This window comes from Tamandua tetradactyla, chromosome 1 (assembly GCF_023851605.1).
Source record: "Tamandua tetradactyla isolate mTamTet1 chromosome 1, mTamTet1.pri, whole genome shotgun sequence".
Classification (NCBI taxonomy): domain Eukaryota; kingdom Metazoa; phylum Chordata; class Mammalia; order Pilosa; family Myrmecophagidae; genus Tamandua; species Tamandua tetradactyla.
Window position 1 is genome coordinate 117,855,412 of NC_135327.1, and position 26,339 is coordinate 117,881,750.

Here is a 26,339-nt window from a genome sequence, read left to right on the forward strand (position 1 = left end):
CTTCTACCAAAAACTTAGACGTTTGCCAAGGCTAATGGAATTTGAACCAGGAGGCAATATAAAATTCTATAATTTGAGAGCAAGCTTAAAGCATTGTTGGAAGTTAAGAGGAAACCATTCTGATGGGCCTCATTAAAATCATTTGACCAGGAGGGTCCAAGGCTGTAATCCTGAATGAGGTGCTATTACAAGGTAGAAATTCTCAGTTGGAGTCCATTCCTCCATTCCTCTATCGCAGAATTTGGTAGTACCACTGAAGATGAAGATTTACCATTTTTTTCTTCTGGCCTTACTTTTCAACAAGGAGTGAGATTTGAAAACAAATCAACTTTGCTGGTATGGACCAAAGGTTACTATGAAGGGGAAATAATGTGTTTATGCATCAAACAAATACAATTTCTTATCAAAGTGAACTACTCACCCTGACAAAATGGGGAAAATACCAAGCAAATATGAATGATATGTTCCCAACCTGGTGAAGCATCCCACCTCCAAAGCCTTAAAAAAAAAAATCACGGAAAAAGTCTGAGACAAAAATCTCTACTTGTAGCTGCCCAAGGTCCCAGGATCAATCTATTTACCTCTCTCAGACAGCTAAGTACAGGACAGAAACTAGCAACAGCCCAAATCTCTCTCTAGCTAAAATGTTATGTGAAAGATCCAAATGGTGCAAACAACAATTGTCTAACATAGAAGGCTGTAAAAGAAAATTCTACCCACACAATTTTTAAGCTAGATAAGCTAGAACTGACTCTATTTTTTTTAATGAGTAAGCAGAAATAGATGAGACCTAGAAAAAATATTGCAATGTCAAAAACTGAAACATGGGATGCAAAAGTGAAAATCACAGTTGTGAGTATTTTACTCCATAAAAAAAGAAGAAAGTGTTAAACTATATGGGACTGCTTTGTGCCCTTAGAAATTGGAGATTTAAGCAGTTAGAAAGGAGATGACAGATATGAAAGACAATGGAGAACAAAGAGAGATAACTTATTTCCCAAAACATAACAGAACAAATGAAATAGGAAAGAAAAAATCAGATATAATAAAAGAAAATGCACTAAAATAAAGGCCTTGCATCTGAATATTTAAAGGTCTCACAGACGACCCACAGAAATCAAATACAGATGGATAAATACTGAAAGACATCCTGAACTTTGTTCTTAAAACAAAACAAAAAAACCCTCTGTAAGTATCCAGGGAAAAACAAACACACAAGGCAAAGGGAGAACTACAAAGAAAAAAAATTTCAGTCAGCTTTCTCCTTTGCATCATTATATGCCAATGAAAGACTACAAAAACTTAAGTTTTGAGGGGGAAGCATATGCTATAGACTTAAATAATCAGCAAGACATCATTCAAAAATCAAAGTAACAACAACAACAACAAAAAATCAAAGTAACAGGAAGACATCTTCAAATATGCAAGAACCCTGAACCCATATACCCTTGATACACGATCTACTTAAAGATATAATTCAGGGGATGAAAGGGTTGTTCAGTGGTAGAATTTTTACAGGCCATGCAGGAGACCCAGGTTCAATTCCTGGCCCCATGCACTTTGCCCCCCAAAACAAAAATTTTTCTTTCAACAAATGGTGCTGCAATAATGGGATGCTCACATAGAAGAAGAGTGAAATGTGACTCATACCATACAGTATACAAAAAAAAAAAAGATAAATTCAGTTGAGAGATGAATCTAAACTTTAAAAAATCAAAAATGAGGAAATCATACAATTAAAATAATGGCAGTTAGACACATAATCCTTTCTAACATAAACTTGTGAAGTAACTGTGTGTGGTAATTATGAAACAAAGTAGAGGAGAGAGAGAATTATTCAGTAAAGAAAAGTGATATAGGATAAAATGGTAATAGTAATTTATAAAAGAATTAGGTAAAAATGGCAGATTATGCCAACTAAAATGGAGTGGGAATGGGAGATTATGCTAAGGAATATATGTTCTAAATTCATCACAGAGATAAATAAGATGGTTTTGTTTTTTAAAATTTTAACCACAAGAATTTTGAAACAAACACAAAAGTAAAAAAGACTCTAACAATGAATTCCCATAAGTCCATCATATAAAATCACATAATAAAAATTTTGCCATATTTACTTCATTTATTTTTTCCTTTTTATCAATTATAGTATTTTAACACAAATCTCAGACATCATGTCATCTCACCTTTGCACGCTTATGTAAACCACTCTAAAAAAATAGGTATTTTTCTTATATAGCTGTAATGTTATACAACCATTATCAAACTTAACAATATTAACAGTTCTTTGAATTTACCTAACCTGTGGTCTATAATCCAAGTTTCCTCAAACTGTCTTCTGTTACAATATTTCTTCAATTAGCTCACAAATGTCTTTTTACAGTTGGTTTGTTCAAATCAGAACTCAAACTGTATCCACATTCAGATAATAAATGAAAAAAACACAGAACACTTTATATAACAATAAGTATAGTTACTATTAAACATGGAAATGCAACCACAGAAGAAATAAAAAACGTTGTCAAGAGGCCAGACTTCAAAAGGCAAACGGTGTCCAGGCTTTTCCCAGATGAAATATTTCCATCTTTCAAACACCATGATTTTTTTACTAGGAAAAAATCACTCCAGAAAATTAAGTAGCAGCACTTAACTGATCCTTCCTAAAATAAAGTAAAAGTTTGATACCAACATCTCACAAAGAAAGCACAGAAACAAAGAGCATAGAAAATCTCAATCTCACTCCAAAATATTATATTATCAAGGAGAATGCAGAAGAAATATCACCGTTATTTTATGCTGGGTACCCTGGAAACAAACCCTGAAATGAGATATTTGTGTTAAAGTAATTTATTAGAAGTTATTTCCTCAAAAAACTTGTAAGGGAGTAGGGAGAGGGAAAAGCAGGAATCCAAGCAAGAGTAAGGTACTTTTTACCTAATGAGGGTGATTTTGGCTGAATACTTCAGGGGAGCTCTAGAGAAAGTATAAAGTCACACTATGTTAATGGTTAAGAGCTGTCCCCAGGAAACAAATTTTTTAGACACTTCCACAGCTTGTACAAGGCCAAAGCTGGCTTTGGCAATTTGAGGGTAGCCCGTTTGGAGCTACATGTTGTACATGAAAACACACCAAGAGCCTGTGAGCAGTAAGGAGATGCAGAAAGTGCACTGGCATCATCTGTTGTTTTAGGATAGAAGCCAAAATTCACTTGATTTGGATTTATTCTAAGGAATTCCCAAAAGCTCATCAATGACTCATGCCAGTCAGATCACCCTACAGTGAAAACTGTTGGTAATAAAACCCACCCATGTATACAAGCTCCAATTAGTTTTTCTTCTTTCAGTGTTGTCAGTGTTTGCCTCATATACTTCAGAGTACTCTGGCTCGGTGCATAAATATATATATTTGTTATGTCTTCTGGTTGAATTGTTTCTTTTATTAATACATAATATCCTTTTCTGTCTCTTTTAATTGTTTACATTTGAAGTCTAATTTGTCAAATATCAGTTTAGCTATTCCTTTTCTGATTGTTGTTTGTAAGAAATATCTTTTTCCAATCTTTCACTTTCAACCTATTTTTGTCCTTGGGTCTAAAATGAGTTTCCAGTAAACATCATATAGATGGGTCCTGTTTTTTTTAATCCATTTTGCCAGTCTATGTCTTTTAATTGGGGAGTTTAATCCATTAACATTTAATGTTATTACTATAAAGGCAGTACTTTCTACCATTTATCTTTCGGATTTTATATGTCATTTCTATTTTTTTTCTCTTTTTCCCTTTACTTATAGTCTTCATTTCAACACTCTTCTCCAGACCTCTCTTTCTTGCCTTTTCCTATCTGCCTGTAGTGCTCTCGCTAGTATTTCTTACAGAGCCAGTCTTTTGGTCACAAATTCTCTCAGTGATTGTTTGTCTAAAATATTCTAATTTCCCCCTCAATTTTTGAAGGACAATTTTGCTGGCTATAGAATTCTCTTTTCAAATCTTAAATATAATATACCACTGTCTTCTCACCTCCATGGTTTCTGCTGAGAAATCCACACATAGTCTTATTGGGCTTCCCTTATATGTGATGGATTGCTTTTCTCTTGCTGCTTTCAAAATTCTCATTGTCTTTGCTATCTGACAATCTGATTAGTAAGTGTCTTGGAGTATGTTGATTTGGATCTATTCTGTTTGAGATATGCTGTACAACTGGGATCTGTAATTTTATGACTTTCACAGAGATGGGAAGTTTTCAGTGATAATTTCTTCCATTAGTCTTTCTCCTCCTTTTCTCTTCTCTTCTCCTTCTGGGACACCCACAACACATATGTTCATGCACTTCATGTTGTCATTCAATTTCCTGAGACTCTGCTCATATTTTTTCATTCTTTTCCCTATATTTCTTTTGGTTTGTTCCTTTCACTGGACCATAGCTTCGAGATATAACTTCTTATTTTTTGCTGGCTTCTAGGTGTTTTATTTCTTTAATTAGTTTATTCCAGAGGTTGTTTTCACTCTTTCACCTAGGATTTTCTTGCTTGATAGCTTTGTTCTCTATCTATTCTTTGACATTCAGTTCAACTTATTCTAGAGCTCTAGCATATGTTCTGTTTAACTGATCAGAATTTTTCAGTTCTTGTTTTCCTGTTTCTTGCCCTGCCTATATGGACCCTTTTGCTTGTTTGTTTGAGGACACTCTCCTCAGATATTATAGACCCCAGTCAGATTTTCCCAGACCAGACAGGCCCACATCTCAAGAGGAAAGAGTAGCCAGCATCAATTTTCCTTTCACCTGACCAGTTACTTTGTCTCTCAGATTAGTTTAATTCCACACTTGCCTGGGGCCATACTGGATCTTGAGAGTGCTTAGAGTTCTATCTAATAAGCTATTAAGAAATAGAGAAAAAGAAAAAAGAAAAAAAAAAAAAAAGCCGGATCCCTGCTCCTCAGGTTTGTCACTCAAGAATTTAAGTTAGTACATGGCTCTAAGTATCTCCAGGCTGTATGTGTCCCCTTTCCTTGGAGGTTCAACCCCTTCCAGTATTTTGTGCTGTCCAAGCCAAAAGGCCTCTGGTTTTTTTTTTTTTTCTTTTTTTTTCTGCCCATCAGTTCCACACTCTATGCCAGGGCAAAAACTCTTAGTTCCTCTAGTGCTTATTCCAGTTCTACCTGTGCTGGGGGCCTGTTTTCAGTAGAGAGAATGTGTAAATTAATTTTGCAACTGAAGTTTGGTTTAGTACACTGCTAGTGAAGTCTGTTTCCTTTTCCCTCAGGGACCACCCTGCTGTGCCCACGAGGGAGGGGCACTGGCTTCGGCAGCTTGGGGCACTTACACTTCTGTACGGGGTCACAGCCAGTCCTGCTTGTCCAGACTGGTGTATTCTACATGCCAATCATGGATGCTCCCCTAGCAACTGCTGTGTACCGTTCATGGCTATTTACTAGCTGCTCTGGAGGATGAACTAAATTCCACACCTCACTATGCTGCCATCTTGCCTCACCTCCTGAAGTAGTTTTTTGTATCCACTCTAAAATATGAATACCCAGACATGCTCACCACACATTTTAAGGAAAGCCTCTTAATATAAAAGATAATGACCAACATAGTCAAATTTAAAGCAACTTGGAAGAAACTGTAATGCGATGAAACCTCACAAAAATACAACTACCATTAATATCCTGCTAAGAGACAAAAGGTAATATTGCATCCCTGTAAAAACAAAAGGATACTAGTTTCTTTAATGAAAACCAGAAAACAAAAAGAACCCCTACACATTAAAATGTTAGAAGAAAACTTCAAATCCCAATAGAAGTTAAAAATCTCCTCAAAAGGAAACCAAAGTACTATTAAACGTTACTACCAGGGAAACTCCGGATACTGTGTCAAACATTAGGGACATCCAAGTCAAAAGGCCAAGCCCTCATCCTGATGCTTGCTCTTGTGAAGTTTATGTACATAGCGGAGAAGCTTAGCCTATCTATAGGTATGTCTAAGAGTCACCTCGGGAGGACCTCTTTTGTTGCTCAGATGTGGCCTCTCTCTCTCTCTCTAAGCCCAACTCTGCAAGTGAAATTATTGCCCTACCCCCTACATGGGACATGATATCCAGGGGTGAAAGTCTCCCTGGCAGTGTGGGAGATGACTCTCAGGGATAAGCTTGGCCCTGGCACCATGGGCTCAACAATGCCATCTTGACCAAAAGGGGTAAAAGAAATATAACTAATAAGGTATCACTAGCTAAGAGAGTTCAAAGAGTCAAGAGGCTACTCTGGAGGTCACTCTTATGCAAGCTTCAGTACTGCTATCTATCATAACTTGCCAAACCCCAACCAAAACCATTCCTGCCAAACATAAAGAACACCTAGGGCAATATATAAGATTGTATAAAGGTTCCATGCACTAGGGTAACTTTCCAGAAACCCACAACCTCCAGATGAATCCCTGGACCAGACACATCCTGAAATGCAAGGAGGCCAGGCTCCCAAAACATCAACCAGTTCCATTCCCCCAGCTCAAATTACTGACAGCCCCTTCCAAAATGAAAAGGTTAGAATAGGCATAGCCCAAATACTCCTAGAGTGGGAGAAAGATCAAAGGTGATGGTGGAGTTATAGAGAAAAGGTAGGGTTTAACAAACAAGTATGACTGCTGAATCATTATATTGATATTTCTTTTAGTTCCCAGTACCTTAGAACAGCTAAAAGTAAAAACCTAAAATTGCGGAATTGCAACCCATACCAAACTCTGAAATCTGCCCTGCAACTAATTGTTGCAATGTACTTTGAAATTTCTTGCTTTTTGTATATATGTTATTTTATACAAAAAAGAAAAAAGAGAGAGGAGGCATATAGCACAGAAGATAAGATTTAACAAATGAGTATGACTGCTGAATCATTACATTGATATTTCTTTTCGTCTCCAGTGTCTTAAAACAGCTAGAAGAAAAAATGAAAAATCGAGGAACTGTAACTCCTACCAAACTTTAAACTCTGTTCTATAACTACCTATTAAAATGTACTTGGAAATGTATTGGGCTTTTTTTTTTGTTTTAGTTTTTTTGTATATATGCTGTATTTCACAATGAAAAAAAGTTAAAAAAAAAAAAAAAGCAAAGTAAAAAAACAAGGTGATAGAAAATAAGAGAGAAAACATATAATCAAAAATCAGTTTTGTTTAAAAGTCCAGGCAAAAGAGAAGGGAAGAAATTAACCAAATATTTCAAGGAAGATTCCAGAACAAAAGAATTCAATGGTAACCAGCACAAGTGAACAAAACAATTCCTTTAAGACACATTATCACAAAATTCAGAACATGTGGGTCAAAGAAACCATCCCACAAGCTTTCAGAGAGAAGGGGGAAAGGTCACATACGAGAGATTAGGAGTCTAATGGGTCTGAAGTTTCTCACAGAAATGGTGGAAGTTAGACAGCAATGGAGGAGGAACTTCTTCAAAATTCTAAGGAAAAGTGATTTCCAATCTAGAATTTTATGCCCAGTCAAATTATCCAACAATGTGAGGTAAAAGATACTCTTATGACACGACAAAGTCTCATGGTTGTATTATAATTTTGGTTAAATCAACATTCAGTGCATCATACTGTATCTACTTTAAAGTGCCAATGGAACACTGAAGCAGAAACGTGAGGGAAGCCTTTCAAAGCATGGGTCTGTTGCCTGGAAAATAATTCAGAGTTGTTCATCTATACAGTTCCATTTCAAAATTTAAAATAACAGCTAATATCAAAAACCCAAAAGACAATTAAAAATTCTTTTTACCATATTATACTCTTTGCCCTCAAACGCAGCTGGATTCTGACTCAGCAACTCAATTCTAAATCTAGTGTAAGGAGTCATCTTTATTTTTTTAAAAGTCATTTTCCTCAAATAAATGAAAGATTTATAGCCAAAATTAGAATCAACAAAATGGAAAATTATATTAACTAAGGTATACCCACTAAATAGAATATCATGCACCACACAAATGTAGTTACCACATAAGCCAAAAAAAAAAAAGATGCAAAATAACTATGTACTTAAAAAAAGCTACGCTTTTAACAAAAGAGACTAGGAAAAACATACAATGATGTTAGTGATTTTAATTTCAGTGGTTGGATTAGGGGCAGCTGTGATCATTTTTCTTTAGATATTTTTCCAAACTGAGCAGCTCTAAAAATTTTGGCATCAGAATTCTTTTAATATCTGAATTACTGAGGACCCCAAATAGTTTTTGTTTATGTGGGTTATATCAATTGATTATCTGGCTTGGTAGAAGATAGCTGGAGTTTCACATTTCCTTTGCATTTTAATTTGTTGCATTAGTATACATCATGTAGTTTCTAGAAAACTTCACTAAACCCTTGTAGAATAATGAGTTTAAAAAGCAACTAAAATCTTAGTATAGTTTAGTATAGTTTTGATCTTGTGGACCTCTTGAAAGGGTCTGAGAGACCTCAGTTTCCCTGGCTCACACTGTGAGAATCAATGCATTACTTTGACCAAAGAAGTTTTTTTCAAAGCTTGCCAGATATGAAAAAGGAAGAGGAAGGCTTGAAAGTTCTCTAATTTCAAGGTACTTAGAACTCAAATGGGAAGATGTTATGTTCAACCCTCATCCTCACGCAAATTTGCAGCAATACTTAAACCAGGGAAGCAAATTTTTCCTTCATTCAGTGCTCTTTTCATCTGGCTCAGGTTCAATCTTCTTTAGATTCCTGGTTGGTATGCCCAGGCTTGGAAATCCTACAGTCTGAGTGTTAGGCACTAAGGAGCATCTATAAGGGGAAATCTATATGGCATGCTCTCTTCCCACCTCCCTTCATTTGGGTATGATAAAGCAGTGTAATATGAAACTAACCAGAAATTATTTGTGGAATCATGGAACAAAAAGATATGCTCATCTTTTGATGCTTTAATGGGATCATTTTAAAAATAGAATTATAATCTGAGATTTACACAACTTGATTTTAACTTGATTGTGAGATTTTATGTAATCTTGGAACATGCTACTGATTGAGCACCTTTCTATGTGTCAAATACTATCCTAGGAACTAAGAATATAGTCACTGCATATTTTCCTCTATTCAGGGTATAAATTCCCAGAAGGCAAAAAAAATACGGTCTTATCATAGGACTCACAATTTCTAGGTATACATACCCAAGAGAAATGAAAATATACAACTGCACTAAAAGTGGTACATGAATGTTTATAGCAGCATTATTCATAATAGCCCAAAGATAGAAACAATTGAAATATCCATCAATTTGACAGATGATCCAAATGTGGTACATCCACAGAATGTAATATTATTTGGCTATTAAAGAAGAATGAATATCAATAGGCTAAGCCCTTGATCTTGAGGCTTGCTCTTGTGAAACTTATGGATGTAGTGGAGAAACTTAGCCTACCTATAGGTGTGCCTAAGAGTCACATATGGAGGGCCTCTTTTGTGGCTCAGATGTGGCCTCTCTCTCTCTCTAAGCCCAACTCTGCAAGTGAATTCATTGCCCTACTCTCTACGTGAAGCATGATATCCAGGGAGGAAAGTCTCCCTGGTGACATGGGAGATAACTCCCAGGGATATGTCTGGCCCTGGCACCGTGGGATCAACAATGCTATCCTGACCAAAAGGGGGAAAAGAAGTATAACTAATAAGGTATCAGTGGCTAAGAGTTCAAATAGAGTCTAGAGGCTACTCTGGAGGGTGCTCATAAGCAAACTTCAATTAGACATTGCCACCTATCATAACTTGCCAAACCCCAAACAGAACCATTCCAGCCAATCCGTACAAAGGTTCCATGCACTAGGGTAACTTTCCAGAAACCTACAACCTCCAGATGGGTCCCTGAACCAGTTAAATCCTGAAACCTAGAGGCCAGCCTTTCCAGAGCATCAGCTAGTTTCATTTCCCAACCCCTTATTACTGAAAGCTTTTCCAACATGAAAAAGGTAGAAGGGGAATAGTCCAACTACCCCTAAAGAGTGGGAGAGAGACAAAAGGTAATGATGGAGTTATATAGAGAAGGCAGGGTTTAACAAACGAGGATGATTGCTGAATCACTATATTGATATTTCTTTTAGTCTCCAGTATCTTAGAGCAGCTAGGAGTAAAAACCTAAAATTGTGGAATTGTAACCCATCTAAACTCTGAAGTCTGTTCTACAAGTAATTGTTGTGCTGTGCTTTGAAATTTATTGTTTTTTTTATATATATGCTACTTTTCACAAAAAAGAAAAAAAAGGTGATGATAAAAAAATACATTCCTCCTAGCCTCCAATGTTCTGGAGCATCTAGAAGGAAAAATCTGAGAAGATGGCATGGTATGCCATGACAAACTCCGGGATCTGTCCTATAACCACCTGTTGACTAGTGCTTTGAAAACTATTGCTTTTTCTTTCTTTGCTTTGTATATATGTTATATTATACAATTTAAAAAGTTAAAAAAAAAGAATTAAGTACTGTTCGTGGTAAAACACAGATGACCTTTAAAATATTATGCTAAGTGAAATGCCACATAGTGCATGATTCCAGTTATATGAAATGTCCAGAAAAGGCAAACCCATAGAGACAGAAAGCTGGGAGGGGTGAATGGGGAATGACTGCTAATGGATATGGAGTTTCTGTTTGGGGTGATGAAAAGATTGTGGACTTGCATGGTGGTGATAGTTGCACAACTTTATGATTATATTAAAAACTACCAAATTGCACACTTAAAAGGGTGAATTCCGTGGCATGTGATTACATCTCTATTAAAAAGTGTCAAAAGAAAAAAATACTGTCTTGCCTATTAAAGTTGCTGATCATTATGCTTTTCACAAGATACTAGTGTAATAAGTATTAGCTGGCTTGAAATGAGAAGGCAAAACATCTCATTGTTTTCACCACTCCTTTCCAGCAAATCTGATCATATCTCCACATATCTCTATTTCACCATTCTGCAATAATACTTTCCTCCCTCCATTCCTTGACCATTTGCCCCTGAGCTCAGCTCTTTTACTTCACCTTGCCAACACCTTCATATAGGCTCCCTATAGCAGTCTTGTTTAAAAAACATAATACTTCCTAATGCCACAGGATGAAATCCATACTGCTGAATTAACTTGGTACACAAAATCTTGCTCCAATTTGCTTTCTTGTACTCTTATTTGTAATATCAACTAACCATATAGCCTACAAGTCAAAAATTCTCAGTGTCTGTCATGGCCTTTCATATAGACTTTGGCTATGCTATTCTTTCTGTCTGGAGTGCTCCCCTCTCCCCTTCTTGTTGACTAGGTAGATGCATAATTATCTTTCAAAGTTATCTTAGTTTCTGTAGCTTTCCATGATATCCCTCTCCAAACCCCACAGTCAAATTAACTGCCTCCCACCAAGTGTTTCCTTGTTCCTTCATTCATATCCCTAAAATACACTTATCAAACTGCATGATAATTAAGTATATGCATACCTCTCTCCCACTGGACTATGTGCTGCTCAAGAATAATAGTTATGGCTCATTTATCTTTCAATTCCATAGGTAGGAAGTCCACAGACACACCTGATTGTTTCTGAAATATTTACTTCTTTTGTGTCTTTCTAGATTATGACCTACTTGTCCCTATTTCTATTTTCCTAAGAAGAAAGCGTATCTTTTGAGCCCAAGGAAATTACCATATCTGAGGATACCTTCTTCTCTTTCTGTGCTAACATCCACTAAGGAGACACTACAATTGTGGAACATAGATTAATATTATCAGTTGTGTTTTATGCATCAGTTCCTTTAGAAGCTTTCCTTCTAAAGTTAAGTACCAACAATGTGCAGGCTATTACCATCATTATTTAACACTGCACTGGTAAAACTAGCCAATGCAACTAGACAAGCAAATAAGAGGCATAGGTATTAGAAAAGAGGTGGCAAAATCATCATATGCACTTTTTTTGGAAAAAAATTGAAACATTATTAGAAAAAAACATACAATTTACTCGTCAGCTATTTATAAAATAACATGTGAAACCACTTTTTAAAGTAAACAGATAATAAGCAACAATAATGGAAGATCATGTTGTATCAGCAAACAAAAAATATAAATAAATGTAACTAGAAATGTACAAGTTCTACATATAAAAAAAAGGCAAAAAAAATTAGTTTCACTGACAGATGTAAAAGAGTACCCGAATAAATGGAAAGACAAGATATGTTTGGGGATACAAAAACTGAATATGGTAAAGATGTCAGTTTTCTCCAAATTAACCTATATATACATAATATAATTCCAATCAAAACACAAAAAGATTTCTAAAAATTAAATTATTTGGTAGACATTATTCTAACTGTTGCTGGAAAAATAAACATGTAAATATAAAAGGAAAATTCTGGAAACGGGCATCAGGGGATGGGCAGACTAAGCCTATCAGATTATAAAATATTTAACCCACAATAAGTAGAGGTATAGTAGTTAAAGTAATTTCATATTGAGGCTGAACAGATTAGATCAATGATGTTTTAAAAAATGCTTTTAGAAGTTATTTAATACTAAAGACAGCTGAGAAACTCTGATCTCTACAACTACAAATTGTCAGAAAATACACTGTTTGAAACAAATATCCTACTTTTGCATGAATGTGAGACATGTGGATCATTAAAAAAGAGAAGTATCCTCAATTTCAACTCAGAGCTTCAGAAAATGGGTTTCCAGAGACAACATTCCATAGTTATTCAACTTTGTAATCTCCAAAAAAAACAGGAGCCTGAGTTGGTTTCTCTGCCCAGACCTGATGTTAACACCTTGACCCACAGTTCTGGTTTTCTATAAACCTAACAAATACTGCTTGATTCAAATGTTGCCTGAACTCTACCCTTCTCTGAAATTCTATAATAACTCTGCCCCTTTTTTATTTGGTGAAAATGCTGACAGTTCCTCTGGTGTACAATCTCCCTCAAAGCAGCAAATTAACCTAACTGTGTTAGACTAAGGGTGTGCCCCTGGTGATCTCTCTTGAATGAGTTTTATTAAAAGGACTTTTCAGATTGAAATAGTCTATATTAAAAGCAAGCACAGGGCGGGCCACAGTGGCTCAGCAGGCAGAGTTCTCGCCTGCCATGCCGGAGACCCAGGTTCAATTCCTGGTGCCTGTTCATGCCAAAAAAAAAGTAAGTACACATGGAAATTTAATAAATAATATGCATAGCATTTCAAATTGGAAAGGAAAAGATGGCTTCTTCAACTGAAATAGTTAGCTAACATTTTGGGGAAAAGTAAAAAGCAACTAGTTAGATGGATTTCCTACTGTTCTTCTTATAACAACTCCAGATGTTCCCAAAGCTTCAACATTAAAAATCTGAAATTAAAACAAAACTAGAAGAAAACACCTCCTTTTATTACATTTGTATAATCTCATGGATTGAAATGTTTTCTAAACTCAGAAGCTTTGACTCTACAAAAATTGTAATTTATTCACTGGATAAATTCCTGGTAGTGAAATTGATGGTTCAAAGTATGTTTTTTAATAAAAAATGTTAAAATACAAAAAAGTATCATACATAAAGAAAACTACAAATGATAACCCAATATAAAAATAAAGGACTCACAGAAAAAGAAAATACAATGGTCAAGGATATTCAATTCCACTCATAAAGAAAGGTAAATCAAATAAGCAGATTAATATTTTTAATCCTATTGTAATAGCAAAATAAAAAGTTATGGTACATCCACACAGCAGAATGCAGTGGTTAAAAACAATAACCTCACACACACACACATACACACACACACACACACACACAAATGATCTATTTATATGTGCTGATCAAGAAAATATTTGCACCATTGGCAAGTGCTATTACTTTTTAACATTAATAAGGTATACTGGGTATTTTTTTAATGCGGAGAAATGCAAAGAAAAATCCAAACTGAAACCATACAGAAGAATATCCTAGCTCTTCTCAAACGTAACTACAGTTCATTGTTTATTATATATCCTTAACAAAAAAGTAATGCTTATGTCAGCATGTATACATGCATCTTTTAACTTACACTGAAGAGATCCTGCTTTATCCGTTAGTCTCTACCTTACCCTTTCATTTATCTTTTCCATAGCTCATTAACTTAAAAAAATGAGCAAAATAAAAGTTTTTTTTAAAAGAAAAGTCCCTATAGTATAATTGCATAGCTTTTTAAACGCTTCTGTACATACAAAAAATTTTGGAAAGATCTATATACCAGATACTTAACAAGGGCTAAATCCAGGAACTAAGATGGGTTCAGCTGGCAAAAATAAGAAAAACTTTTTTTTTTAATTCTGTAATCTTTTGATGGCTTGATTTTACCATATACACACCTACTGGTTTTCTGACAAAAAAAATAAACAAAGCTAGACTATTTTATCTATAGTGAAATAATGTAGTAAAAAATCAATGTGCATTAATTTCCCTTCATTTGTTACCCAAAAGTATCTCACGATCATTTTCAGAATTTTCTGAATATATATATATATACACAAAGGCCTGTTAAACATTTCCACCTGAACCATAGGCATGTCAACATCTCCAAAAGTGACTTATTATTTTCCATCCTCAAACCTGCTCACCTCACCTAAATTGAGGTGATTACCTAAATAACCCACCAATGGCTTCCCATTTTACTCAAAGCCATCTGATTATCTAAATGAGAAATCAGAGACAGCGTCAACTCTTACTTACCCTCACCCCACATCCAACTGCCAAAACTTGCCAATTTTATATCTTATTTTTCTAATTCATCTGTTCCTCTTTATTTGTACTGCTTGTCCCACTTAAAACCTTTATCTCTTCCCCTGGCTACTGGAATATCTAACCTATTTCCCTGTATCAAGTGCTGATTCCCCTCAACTCATCCCCATTCTGTCACTAGAATGACCCATTTAAAACACAAAGTTGACCATGTCACCCTGTAGGTCCTTCCACAGATCCCCACTGCATACGAGACAACAATTACACATCTTTAATTAATATGACATATAAAGGTTAGCCTCGATACAGACTCTTTCTAGGTTTCCAAACTCATCTTTTCCTATTCTGTGCCTTATAATTTATGCTTCAGCAATCCTGATCTGTAGTTCCCCCACACATATCAATGCAGTGGTTACTGCTGTCACCTCCATCTAGAATGCCCTCTTCCCGCCACCATTTATGCCCAGTTCTATGTAAATCCCTTTAAGCCAGGGTTTCTCAATCTCCATATTGCTAAACACACTCATTACTATTTTGAGCTGGATAATTCTTTGTTGAGTTCTCTTCATTTTATGATGTTTAGCTGCATCCCTGACCCTTACCTACCAGTAGTATGTAGTAATAACCCCACTCCAACCCACTTGTGACAACCAAAAATGTCTCCAAACATTGCCAGTTGAGAACCACTCCACTAACCCGTTAAAAAATAGCTTAACACATATGCATAAAATATCTCAGGAAGAATACATAAAACGAGTTATAACAGTAGTTGCCTTTGAGGAGGAAAACTGGTTAATTGAGGAAAAAACTCGCATTTTACTAGATCCTCTGTGTGTGTTTTTAGTCTTGTACCTCCTTTAACCTCTCCATGACCACCACCCTGGTCCTAGTCACCACTTTCTCTTCTCCTCAACTACTGCAACAGTCTCCTAAACAAGTTTTTCCCTTCCTTCATTCTTTCCTTCTTTATCAGAGCAGTAGCCAGAGCAATCCTTTTTAAAACTTAGATCATGTCACTCATTTGCTTAAAACCTTCCAGTGTCTTTCCATCAGAGAGAAATTCAAAACCTTAAGATCACTTTCAGATAATGTGCATCCTACTTCCATCCCTTTCTTTCTGATCTCTCCTCTTAGTATTTGGTGTTTTTCTAGGTCAAAAAAGAATAAATAGCAGTAATTTTATAGGATTAAACCTAATACTACCTGTTCCTCTTGCTCTGTAACTCTGAACTCCTTGCTATTCCTCAAACATGCCAGGTTATTTACATCTGTTTTCTGCTGTGAACACATCTTACCCAGATACTTACATGGATCATTCCTTCACTCCATTAAATCTCTACCTACCTTTGAGGAGCTGAGGGTGCGGGGTGGAGGCGGGAAGGGTGAGCAGTCCTTACCTGGCCACTCTATTCTTCTCCACAGCATTTATCAATAGCTAATGTTTTGTATATTATACTGTCTCTCTTCTCCATTGAAATCAGTGGTCTATTTTCACTCTTCTCCATCTAAATCAGTGGTTCTCAAATCTTAAGTCTACATCTGAATCACCTGCAAGGCTTAGTAAACAATTTCCAGTTCATGAAGTCTAGGGTGGAGAATTTGTATTTAACAAGTTTATAGGTGATGCTGATGCTGAGGATCCAGAGGCCACATTTTAAGAACCATTGTTTAGAATATACATGGTTATATCATGTTATAGCTCCATGACGTTTAGCTAAACCAATGTTTAGCTCCATGACGGATAGATATTTTTGTTCATTTGTTCACTGCTGATACATTAACAGGCACTCAAATACGAGAAAAAATTCAGATGCCCTCCACTCTGCTTCCATTGTATCCTCTAATTCAATAATTTAATGCTAGACATTTGTGAAACATTATATAACATAAATTATATGATCAAAAATGCATATGACACAGCAAGCTGTATATAATTTTAAATCTTCTATTACTCAACTTTCAAAAGTTTAAATGTACTTTAATACATAGAAGCTCATACACTGGTGTTAGATAACATTCAGATTTTCTTTTTGGTCTCTTTCACCTCCGTATGGGCTTTCCTTGCTCTGGTATACAGGTTTTGTAATATTTTCTTCTGGAAGGGATGCTTCCTATTTTCACATTACAGATTTTGACATGTTATCCTCCCTTTGGACGTTTGAATTAGATGCAAAGCCTAAGTTCAAGTACAAATTAGGGTTCCTCTCTAACCAGTTTTTTTTCTTTAATTAAGAGTATTAATTTAATGTGGCAATGACATTTTCCTGAGAATAAATCCCCACTTGCAACATAAATATAATACAACTGCTACAGTATAGGTTCTTTGAAGTTTGGCACTTCTGTACCAAACTTGTATATTTTCCAATGTCTCAGTCCTCCTGTGGCTTTTCTCCTTTTGATGGCTGCAAAACCTTCATCCACACTACAAATCACTGATTTGGTTTTCTTGCCTCAAAATAAATCCAGTATATATCTATATTCAGCCCACCTCTCTTATATTTAGATTTCATCGATTAAAGTAGTAATTTTTTGTTGTTACAGTGATGGCAAGCACAAACTCAAGGATAATACTGCATGCAACAAACAGAAACTACCTGGCAGTACTCAGAAGAGTCTCCCAGATCACTTTTTTTTTTTAAGAAAACAACAGTTTAGAAAAATATTGATTAAACTTCGGACATCTAAGAATATGTCCATATTTCCAACTCATCATGCAATGGGAGGCAGTAGAGAGTGGAGTTTACAAACAACGAAGTGAGAAAAACCTAAAATTTATTTCTAGCACTTCCACTTGCTAGACCATGTTTCTTTTCTTTTTTTAATGAAATTTTACTGATATACGTTCACACGATTTATCCAAAGTATACAATCAATGGCTCATCGCATCATCATATAGTTGTTCATTCAACACCACAATCAATTTTAGAACATTTTCATTACTCTGAATAAAGAAATAAAAAGAACACCTAAAACACCCCAAGCCCCTTATCCCCCCATTATATATATATTTTTTCCTTTATTTTATTACTTACCTACCCAGACACCAGGCAAAGGGAGTGCCAGTCACAAGGCCTTTACAATCATACAGTCACACAATAAAAGCTATACAGTTATATAATCACTACCACAGATCAAGGCTACTGGATTAGTTCAAAATTTTCTGGTATTTCCTTCTAGCTATTCTAATACACTAAAAACTAAAAAGAAATATCTGTGTAATGAGTCAGTAGTCATAATCGTTTGTTAAATCCTAATTTCTAAGTTATCTCTCCTCCCTCTCATTTGCTCATTCTCTCAGACTTCAGGAATATCTTCTTACCAGATTTTAAAATAAAATGATAAATTCCCTTTTTATGGAGCAATTCTTCACTCCCCCCCCCCCACTTCTTTTAAAGAACGACCTTGATCTCAACTAATTTGGGGTAAAAAGAATATTGCCATATCTTTCTTTTAACCTTACTATAGCATGTAAACCAATCTCTTTAGTCAAACCTCAACAAATCTTTCTAAAGTAAGACGGCTGTGTTAAGAAGCTTAAAATTTTAAGTGCATCTGAATTGAATTTCAACACCAAGTTGTCCATTTTCTATTTACTTTTCATTTATAGCTGTACTGTTACAAAGAATTCCGATCAGTAATTTCAGACAAGAGGCTAAATTATCTTAGTTTTTGAAGTTTCTAAGCTGTAAAATGCAATTTTTACGTTAATTAAGCACAAATCAATATACAAATAAGAGATACATGCCTAGTGACACGCTTTTGTATTTCTTATATGAGGTGAACATGAAATTAGTTATATGTACTTCTAAATAAGTTTGTGGCAAAATTATAAGAATTTCTGATACTGAATTTACTCAAAAATATAGACTAGTATAAAAATAATTTTTAAAAGCATAAGAAAAAGCATAGCCATCTTTAAATGGATAGTAAACAGAATGTTTTTTAATGCTGACTCCTACATAAAAAAAGATACAGGAAAACACAAATTCCAGGCAAATTTAAAGAGGCATTTAATAGTTCTCCATAAGTACATACTTTCCTATGAAGAATTTTAAATGTCATACTTTTCTTACTGAATCACTGTATCATTTAACATATGGTGAAAAGATACTCTGTAGTCACTTAACTTCTAAGTCAATATATATGAAGGCTTGTAAAAAAGTGAAATATCATTTACTATATACAATACTTAATACAAAAGTATCATTTGCATAAGGTTCACCTGACATTTATCTGATAAAGGAGTGGAAAGTTGTCATTAAAACCTTCTAAAAACTCAGATTCCCACTGCCTCAACCTACACTAGAACTAAAACAACTTGAAATCATGCATAACACTTTTTCCTGGCAACTAGGCAGAGTTATTTATGTTTTACATCCAATTTTTAGTAGGTGAACATATCTGTCTCTAACACAGTGGTCTAATGACTCACTCTGATGCCTGCAAGTTCTAACTTTATAACCAACATTTTAATTCATAGTGAAACCAGCATAATAGCTGACAATTTTAAAAGAGTTAAGAGAAAATAGTGCAAAATTTATAATGAATTTAGAGGACTAGACTATAAATCTGGTCAACTTTCCAGATGTGCAATGTTTTTTGTTGCTGTTTTATTTACAGGAGGAGGAGAAGGTAATGGGTAGGGAAGACTAAATTCTCCTTAAATTACAGTTATCTTTTAAGAGTATAAAATTTACCCATATTCAAAACCGTATTGACAACTTGTCGGCATGTACTAAAATCCCATCACACTTTGTTTGAATAGAGGGAAGAGGAAAGATGTGATATATTAAAACACACACACGCACACAACTCCTTCCCTCCTCCTCCTCCAAGCAGCAAGTGTCCCAAACACACTTAGCTTGTTCACTCTACCAGCGAAAAAGAAACTTAAAAATATAAAAGTCAGCTACAGACAAACCTGATGATCCAAGCACGCCGCGAGCAAGTCCCGGGGCACTTCTGGAAGGCGCCCGCTCGCTGGGCGTTCGGGCGGCACGGCAGCCCGGCAGCTCTCGGGGACGGTGCCCAACAACCAAGCTCTAAGTCCCGCCTGACCCACAGGTGGGGCGGGGATCGGAGAGAACCAAAGTGGGGGGCCGGGCCCGGAAGCACAGGACCGCTAAAAGGTCCGGCACGAGCACGGGAGCACAGTTGGCGCCTCACCGCCCTCGTCTGACGCCAGGCAGCGCGCGAGGAAGAGGTGACTGGCGCGAGAGGCCAGGCGGGGAGGACCCACGGTTAAGAGCATGCAACATGTCAACAGAATAGCGGTCAGAATGGGCACGCGGCCCCTACGGCAGCTCGCCAAGGAGCACGGAGCAGGAAGTGCCCGCGCCTCCCTCAGAAGCCCGGACGCCTCTCTGCCTCACCCGGCCGGGGCCCCGACCCCGAGACACCTGTTTGGCCACGGGGGGGGGAGGGGTGGGTTGCTCCCACCGGCCAAGCTCCACCCCCACACATTCAGAAAGGGGGGTAGGGCGAGCTGAGCCGAGACCTGGGACCCGCAGCCTGAGGGCGCCTCCGTCGCCCGTACCTGACATCAGCGGCGGCTCCCTCTCGCCCCTCCTCGGGGCGGAGAGGGGGACGACACGGATCCGGCGACCGTCCCTCCTCTCGGTGGTCGCAGAGGTGACTCAGGGCCGCTAGCTGGGGCCGCCTCCTGCCGCCCAGATCATTCCCCGGCAGCGGCGGCGGCCGAGGCGGGCCCTGAGAGCGCGCCCGCCGGCTCACTCGCTCTGCCCCTCCTCGCAGAGCGTCCAAGCTCGTGGCCCGCCTACGGCGCAGCCGCCACCCAGGGGTCTTCCTAGTGCGGACGTCGCAGCCGCCGCTCCAGCCCCAGGGATGGGCGGGGCGGGCGGGGGTAGGGCGGGGCTACGGCGACGTGCGGACGCGGGGATTGGCCGCTGAGCGCACGCTCCGCCCTCTGCGAAGGGGTTTGGGAAGTCGGGGTCTTCTCAGAGCTGTAGATTAAGCTGCAGCTAGCTTGCGGTTTCTTTTTTTTCAGGTCTCTGCCTCTGATTGTGCCGCAGGTTCTTGTACTAGATCCTTGAGAGGGATTAATGCAGGGAAGCAGCGGAGACCGAAGCTGTAGGTGCCTGAGGGACAGTGGCTAACCCTACAAGAATCCCTTGGCTCTTAACCAGCTCAAAACCGGTTCAGTTTTTCTATTCTTTTCCCCCGTCCTCTCTTAACATAGTCTCTCACTGAGACGAAGGCTCGTAATGAAAAGAATTACGGCAAGATGAGGTATGCAAACGGATGCCAGGGTAACCAGATGTGTGAGCCAGGAAGGACTGAAAATCTAGATAGTGATACCACAAAGCTGCCAGTAGGCACACGCGGTCTTCGCTTCTGTCAGTACTCCAGGCAATGGCAGGAAGAGCTTCCTCAGGGCTTTGCAAAACTCATCTCCACGTTTGTTGGAAAAACCGTTATGAATGAGGAAGCTGCCTTTGAAATGGAGAAAAGTGACCCACTGAGGCAACCTCACCACAGGAGAGGAGATGGGGAGGTCTAGGCCTTAGGCATTAACCACTGATCTAGCAAGGCCGAGCTCAAGTGTGGGAAAGCTACCCTGGTTTTTCAAAATGCCTTCGTCAGACAGTTCTTTAGTGTCCTATAGCATAGGAGTTAAGAATGTGGCCACTGAAATTAGACAACGCATGTAAGTTATTGCTATTTTCCCTTTAATTTGCTTAGGTTCCCTTCTTATATAGTTTGCCAGGACATTGTATCAATAGATCCAAAAGAACCTGTAAAAGAATTTTAAAATGTACGTCTGGTGATTCTAATCCAAATCTCTCTTTCAGATGAGAAAATAGGCCCAGAAAGATAAACTGATATACCCATGCTAGAAGTGCAGGGTATCCTGATGTCCAAGTTAGTAGTGCTCTTTCCCCAGCCCAGGCCTGGAGACTTCTCTAGCTCATATCTCTACCTCCATCCTCCTCTCTACTCCCCAACCTGTGTAAAATTTTTGTCCACCTTTACCCTCTTCCCTTTCAGAACCACTGTAAAGGAAAGGAGAGCCTTCCAGAGGCAGTGCTCCAAATAGAAAACAAAACAACAAAAACAGAAAACCCAGAATGTCTCACCTCATTTTAACTTGTGGAAAGTAAGGTGTTCAATTATATGCTGTTTGAGTGACTAAACAATTAAATGTTTAGTCTTTTTCACTTCACAAAATTCACATCACTTCACTTTTTCACAAAATTAAATCTTTTTCACTTTAAAGAGTTTTGTACAATGCTGGTATTTTATTTGGTTCCTAGCATCTACATTATGTAAGGATTTTCTTACAAAATCATAGGAAAGATTAATTTTGAATTTCTTGGAGATCTGGACATTGACAGTCCTTGAAGTAACATTTGGGAAATAGAACAATTGTTTTCTGCACTTGAATTCTATTCCCGGTTTAATCACTGAGTATCTGTGTGACCTAAGGCAAATCACCTAATCTTTAAATTTCTATTTCCCTCTCCATAAAATATGGACAATAATCGCAACCTGCTTCAAAAGCTGGTCAATAAGGTTGTACGCAGCAGTGTAGTTGTAAAGCATTAGCATCCTTTTAATTACATTAGACTCATGAGAGCTATCGTATTTTATTTTTAAACAATTAAGCATGAAATATTTTATCTATGAAACCTGTGAAGATTTTTCTTTCAAATAGTGACAACCTACTTACTGTGTACCATTGTAAAATATTGGCATCATTCATAGTTAGCAGCTGGGATTTAAGAATATGACAGGATGGTAGGTTATTATGTGTCAGATCTCATTTTATTAGCCCATTGTAAATTTATTGCACTTTAAAAAGAATACATAATTATGAGTGGCTCCCTTTTCTTTTTGTGAATTAATTTATAACTATGGCTGGGTGACTACTCCTCTTTATAGTAACAGTGGTAGTTAAACCTACTTAGTAATAAACATATATTTAACAGTAATTTGGTCTCATTCTAATAGTTCATCCTAGAGCAAATTGCACTTAATAGCAATAAAATAAATAGTAGAATGCATGTCTTTTTCAGAAAAGAGGATTTGTGATATGAGAGTATGCTTTTTATAATGGAATGTCAGGGCTAGAGATTATGTAGTTATTGACAATGCACAATTTGGTGGCATGGCTAAACCCCAGAGGTAAATATGTGAGACTGAGTAAGATAAAGCCTTAGATTAAGAGTCAAGTCCTGATTGTGTAGTGAATGGATATCCAGCTTCCCTGGTTTTTGTTGTTATATGGTTGTTGTTTTTTGCCTTCTGCTCTTCAACCCTAACCCCAAATCAGTTTGAAACCATGGCTTAACTGGATATTGGATAGATAACCCCTACTACCCATGCTGTTTATTATTCTGAGTAAGAAGAAGAAAAACCCTAGAAAAGAATGGACAGAGCTTCATGTGCTCCATTTTCTCAATAACAAATTGGGAAGTAAATGAAAACATACATACCAAGAAACAGAGATGAGGGAAATCCTTCTGGGGACAGTGTGTTTTTCAACAGAGCATCTTATCTTACATTGAAAATACCTGTCAGGATAAAGTAATTTCACCCTATGGAACTTAAGAAGGCGTTTTCCAAATAGTGTTTATTCCTTCTAGCTACATCTTTACAAACTCTGCCAAGATTTTGAGACAGTTGGAAAGGCTGGTGTTGTTTTCTGAATTGAATTACACACGAGGGGAGTAAAGATAGAGAATGGAGCAGAGGAGAAGGTAGGTAAAGAAAAGTCTAGGAAATACTTTTAGCCTTAAGGAAAGAGGACTTAGCGTGACTCACTCCATAGTAGCTTGAAAGCAGAGATTGCCATGTGTGTGCTGAAGAACTTGTGTCATCTAGAGAAATGTTCTCAATTTATGAGGTTGGGCTCCCTGGGATTACTCTGTGTTCTTCCAATTCTCTGGAATATGAATCAGAATATTCCTTAATTGTTTCCCCTAGTGGCTCAACAAAAGCAGAAAACATTTGTTGTAAATGGAATAGGTGAAACTTGCTTCAGTTTAAAATCCCTAAGCAATGGAATATTTATTAATGTGTATGCCGCCTCTGTTAATGTAAAGAACTGACAATTTTAGCTATCCAATGTGACCTACTACTTTTTATTCTTTCTTTTAAGCTATTATTTCTAAATCCCAAAAGATGGATACCTTTTTGGGTTTCTGTCCATTCTCCTTTGTGATGCACCCTTTCCTTGTCCCCCCCGCAATTTTCATGTTCAGGTTGGATTCCTTTAGCCATGTTTGTATGGGAGAACCTGTCTCCTTTCTTGGTCATAGCTGATTGGACAGGGAAGTGTACCTGAAGGAAGCTGAGTCAACCAGACTCCCCCCACTGGAATTTTGGAATTGGGAAAGAGAGAGAGGCCTTAGTTACTGTCTGGTGAACACTGAAATTCTAATCCAAACATGTAAACCCAAGATAAGTACAGTAATGATAATGAGTGGATTGACCAAAGTTTTTTTCAAAGAAATTATTTCAAGCACTATTTAAACATTTTTGTCACATTTTTTAGTCTCATAGCAGCAAATATTCAATATTGAACATACAGATATTCACTATAAAGTTGTTTATACTGAATGTATGTAAGTGCTTTTCATCCGAAGGGAATTATTTCTAAATAAAGGAGATAGACTAGGTAATTTCTTTGATCCCTTATAGCTGTTAAAGTCTCATGAATCTATGGATTAAAATGATCCTCCAAAAATAGAAGTAACTATTTCTGGAAAATTGAGTCTCTTTCTGTTGAAGGTGACTGCATGTCAACACAGCTGTAGTGAAGTTCTCTTGACTAATAGTTGGCTTGCAAATAATTTAGTCTCTCAATCTATTATACCACTGTTTGTGCAAAATACCTGTCAGTATAGAAGTAGTCAAGCACAATTAAATTACTATAAAAAATGGGCATCACTTTCCATTATTTTAACCTAGACTTGCAGTAGCACAAACTCTTTTTAAATTGATTGTGTATTATGGCTCATTTTTCTCTCAATACAAAATAGTTTTGCTAGTTAGCATTGTTTTTCTATACAGAAGAAGTTCTGCCCACCTAGAACAGAAGAGTTCTACTTTCCCTCTGACTTCTGCTAGCATTGATTCAGCAAATGGTTCCCCTAATGTACTTCCTGCAGCTTCTTCACTCCTTTGACATGTCCTTGGACACATGCCCTCCATTTTATCTTCTGTAACATAGGCATCAGTTGTATGTATATGTACATCCTTTCAAACCCATTTGAAGTCAAACCTTCTACTTTGAGCTGAATTTGCCTTCAATTTACGAAGTGGATGGATCCAGGCTATCAGACACACAAGACCACCTTTATTTCCATCCCTCTCCTTCTAAATATCTCTCTCTGTATCAGTCTTACTATTTCCTGACTAAAAAGAGGAATTTAGCCTCCTTTATAGGAAACAGGGTAGCATTTTGGTCTCTTTCCCTGCTCTACTTCAACTGTTGTCAATCAAGATAACTATCACCATCACCCCTATATGTCATACTTTTGTCAAGGATATACTGTTTAGGGAAATAGCAGAGGTTAGAGGTTGGAGGTGGGGGTAGGGGGTGAGGGGAAAGTAACTCTCTATAGTTGAAGTAAAAAAAAATCCAGATGGATGGTGAAGTCTACAGAAACAGACTAGTAAGAAACTTCCAGAGTTCAGAAGGTCCAGAACTTCAGTTCCATGAGAAAGGCTGGAATTTGCATTTGAGATAAAAAGTGGAGCAGTACAAGGGATAAGAAAGACACACATCTAGGACAGAAAAGAGTTGAGTGAGGGAATAAGGATCAGGAATTTTAACTAGTTTTCCTTTTCATATACAATGGCCATTTATGGTGTTGTTACCTTTTATCTTTGAAGTACAGACACATCTCCAATGTATGAAAACAGGTGGATACAAGACTCCCTTGGGTGTGAGAAAGGAAATGAGAGGAGTTACTGTGTTCCAGTTTACCAAGCTCCTCACTGAGGGCTGAAAGGCCACTTTTCTTTTCTTCCATTACATGCTAACTATGTTTTTATGAGTTTTTGTAATGCAGTTTGTAACTGTTTCTAAAGGATAAGGCATTCTTATCCTGACTCACCTTTTAAAATGAATTTTTGGAACACAGCTCACATGAAAACAGGAGCTCTTTTCTACTTTATTATTAGTTCTCTAGAGATTACCGGTAAAGAAAATTTAGATGGAAAAACAAGGACTTTGCCAACATTACAATCATATTAAGCTAAAATTAGAATTTCGTGCATAGTCATTAAGTTTACAGAACCTCTTTATTTACTAGACCTTTAATGAGCCTTTGCCAAGAAGAGATTATTTGGAGGAAGGGGAACAAACCCCTATAGTAGTCCAACAAACATACCACTTTCTTTTCCTTTTTCTTCTACTTTGCAATTCTATTTCTATTTCTTTGCATATGTTATTTTTCTACCCCTCACCTACCTCCTTTTCCTTTTTTTTTTCTCTCTCTCTCAGAATTTGACCTTCCTTCCTTACAATCTTTTCCTTTTTATTTTTTGTTTCTTTGTTTTTATGCCTGTTCCTTCTAGTAGAAAAAAGAAAACCACTGTTACTGTCATGAAAAAAATTAAGTTCTTAACTTTTTCAGGCTCTGTGCCAAGCATTGTAAAAAAGAAAATTACATAGACAATTTCTGACCTCCAAAAGTAT

The 26,339-nt window shown here is 37.1% G+C and overlaps 1 protein-coding gene and 1 long non-coding RNA gene across 11 annotated transcripts in view; one reads left to right on the forward strand and one right to left on the reverse strand.

Moving 5' to 3' along the window:
• The window catches only part of C1GALT1 (core 1 synthase, glycoprotein-N-acetylgalactosamine 3-beta-galactosyltransferase 1), a 65,175-nt gene extending 44,678 nt beyond the window's left edge, over window positions 1-20,497 (reverse strand). For 4 of the 9 annotated variants that reach the window (XR_013160370.1, XM_077123128.1, XM_077123175.1 and 1 more), the window contains exon 1: window positions 20,208-20,494. Coding sequence is in view for 5 of the 9 variants with exons in the window: in XM_077123128.1 (XP_076979243.1) it covers window positions 20,208-20,214 (7 nt within the window). In the remaining 4 variants the exon portion in view is untranslated. Of the gene's footprint in view, window positions 1-19,592; window positions 19,875-20,207 lie in introns of those variants that run through there. The other 5 variants (XM_077123103.1, XM_077123137.1, XM_077123157.1 and 2 more) reach the window with 3 other exon arrangements.
• Window positions 19,842-24,212, forward strand: LOC143652060 (uncharacterized). 2 transcript variants are annotated; one of them, XR_013160380.1, is made up of 5 exons: window positions 19,843-20,302; window positions 20,679-20,920; window positions 21,484-21,553; window positions 21,680-21,788; window positions 23,278-24,212. It is a non-coding gene; the product is annotated as an uncharacterized LOC143652060 (long non-coding RNA). The 2 variants fall into 2 exon arrangements; XR_013160379.1 differs by lacking the exon at window positions 23,278-24,212 and having other exon boundaries at window positions 19,842-20,302; window positions 21,680-22,292.
• Window positions 24,213-26,339: the final 2,127 nt, after the last annotated feature.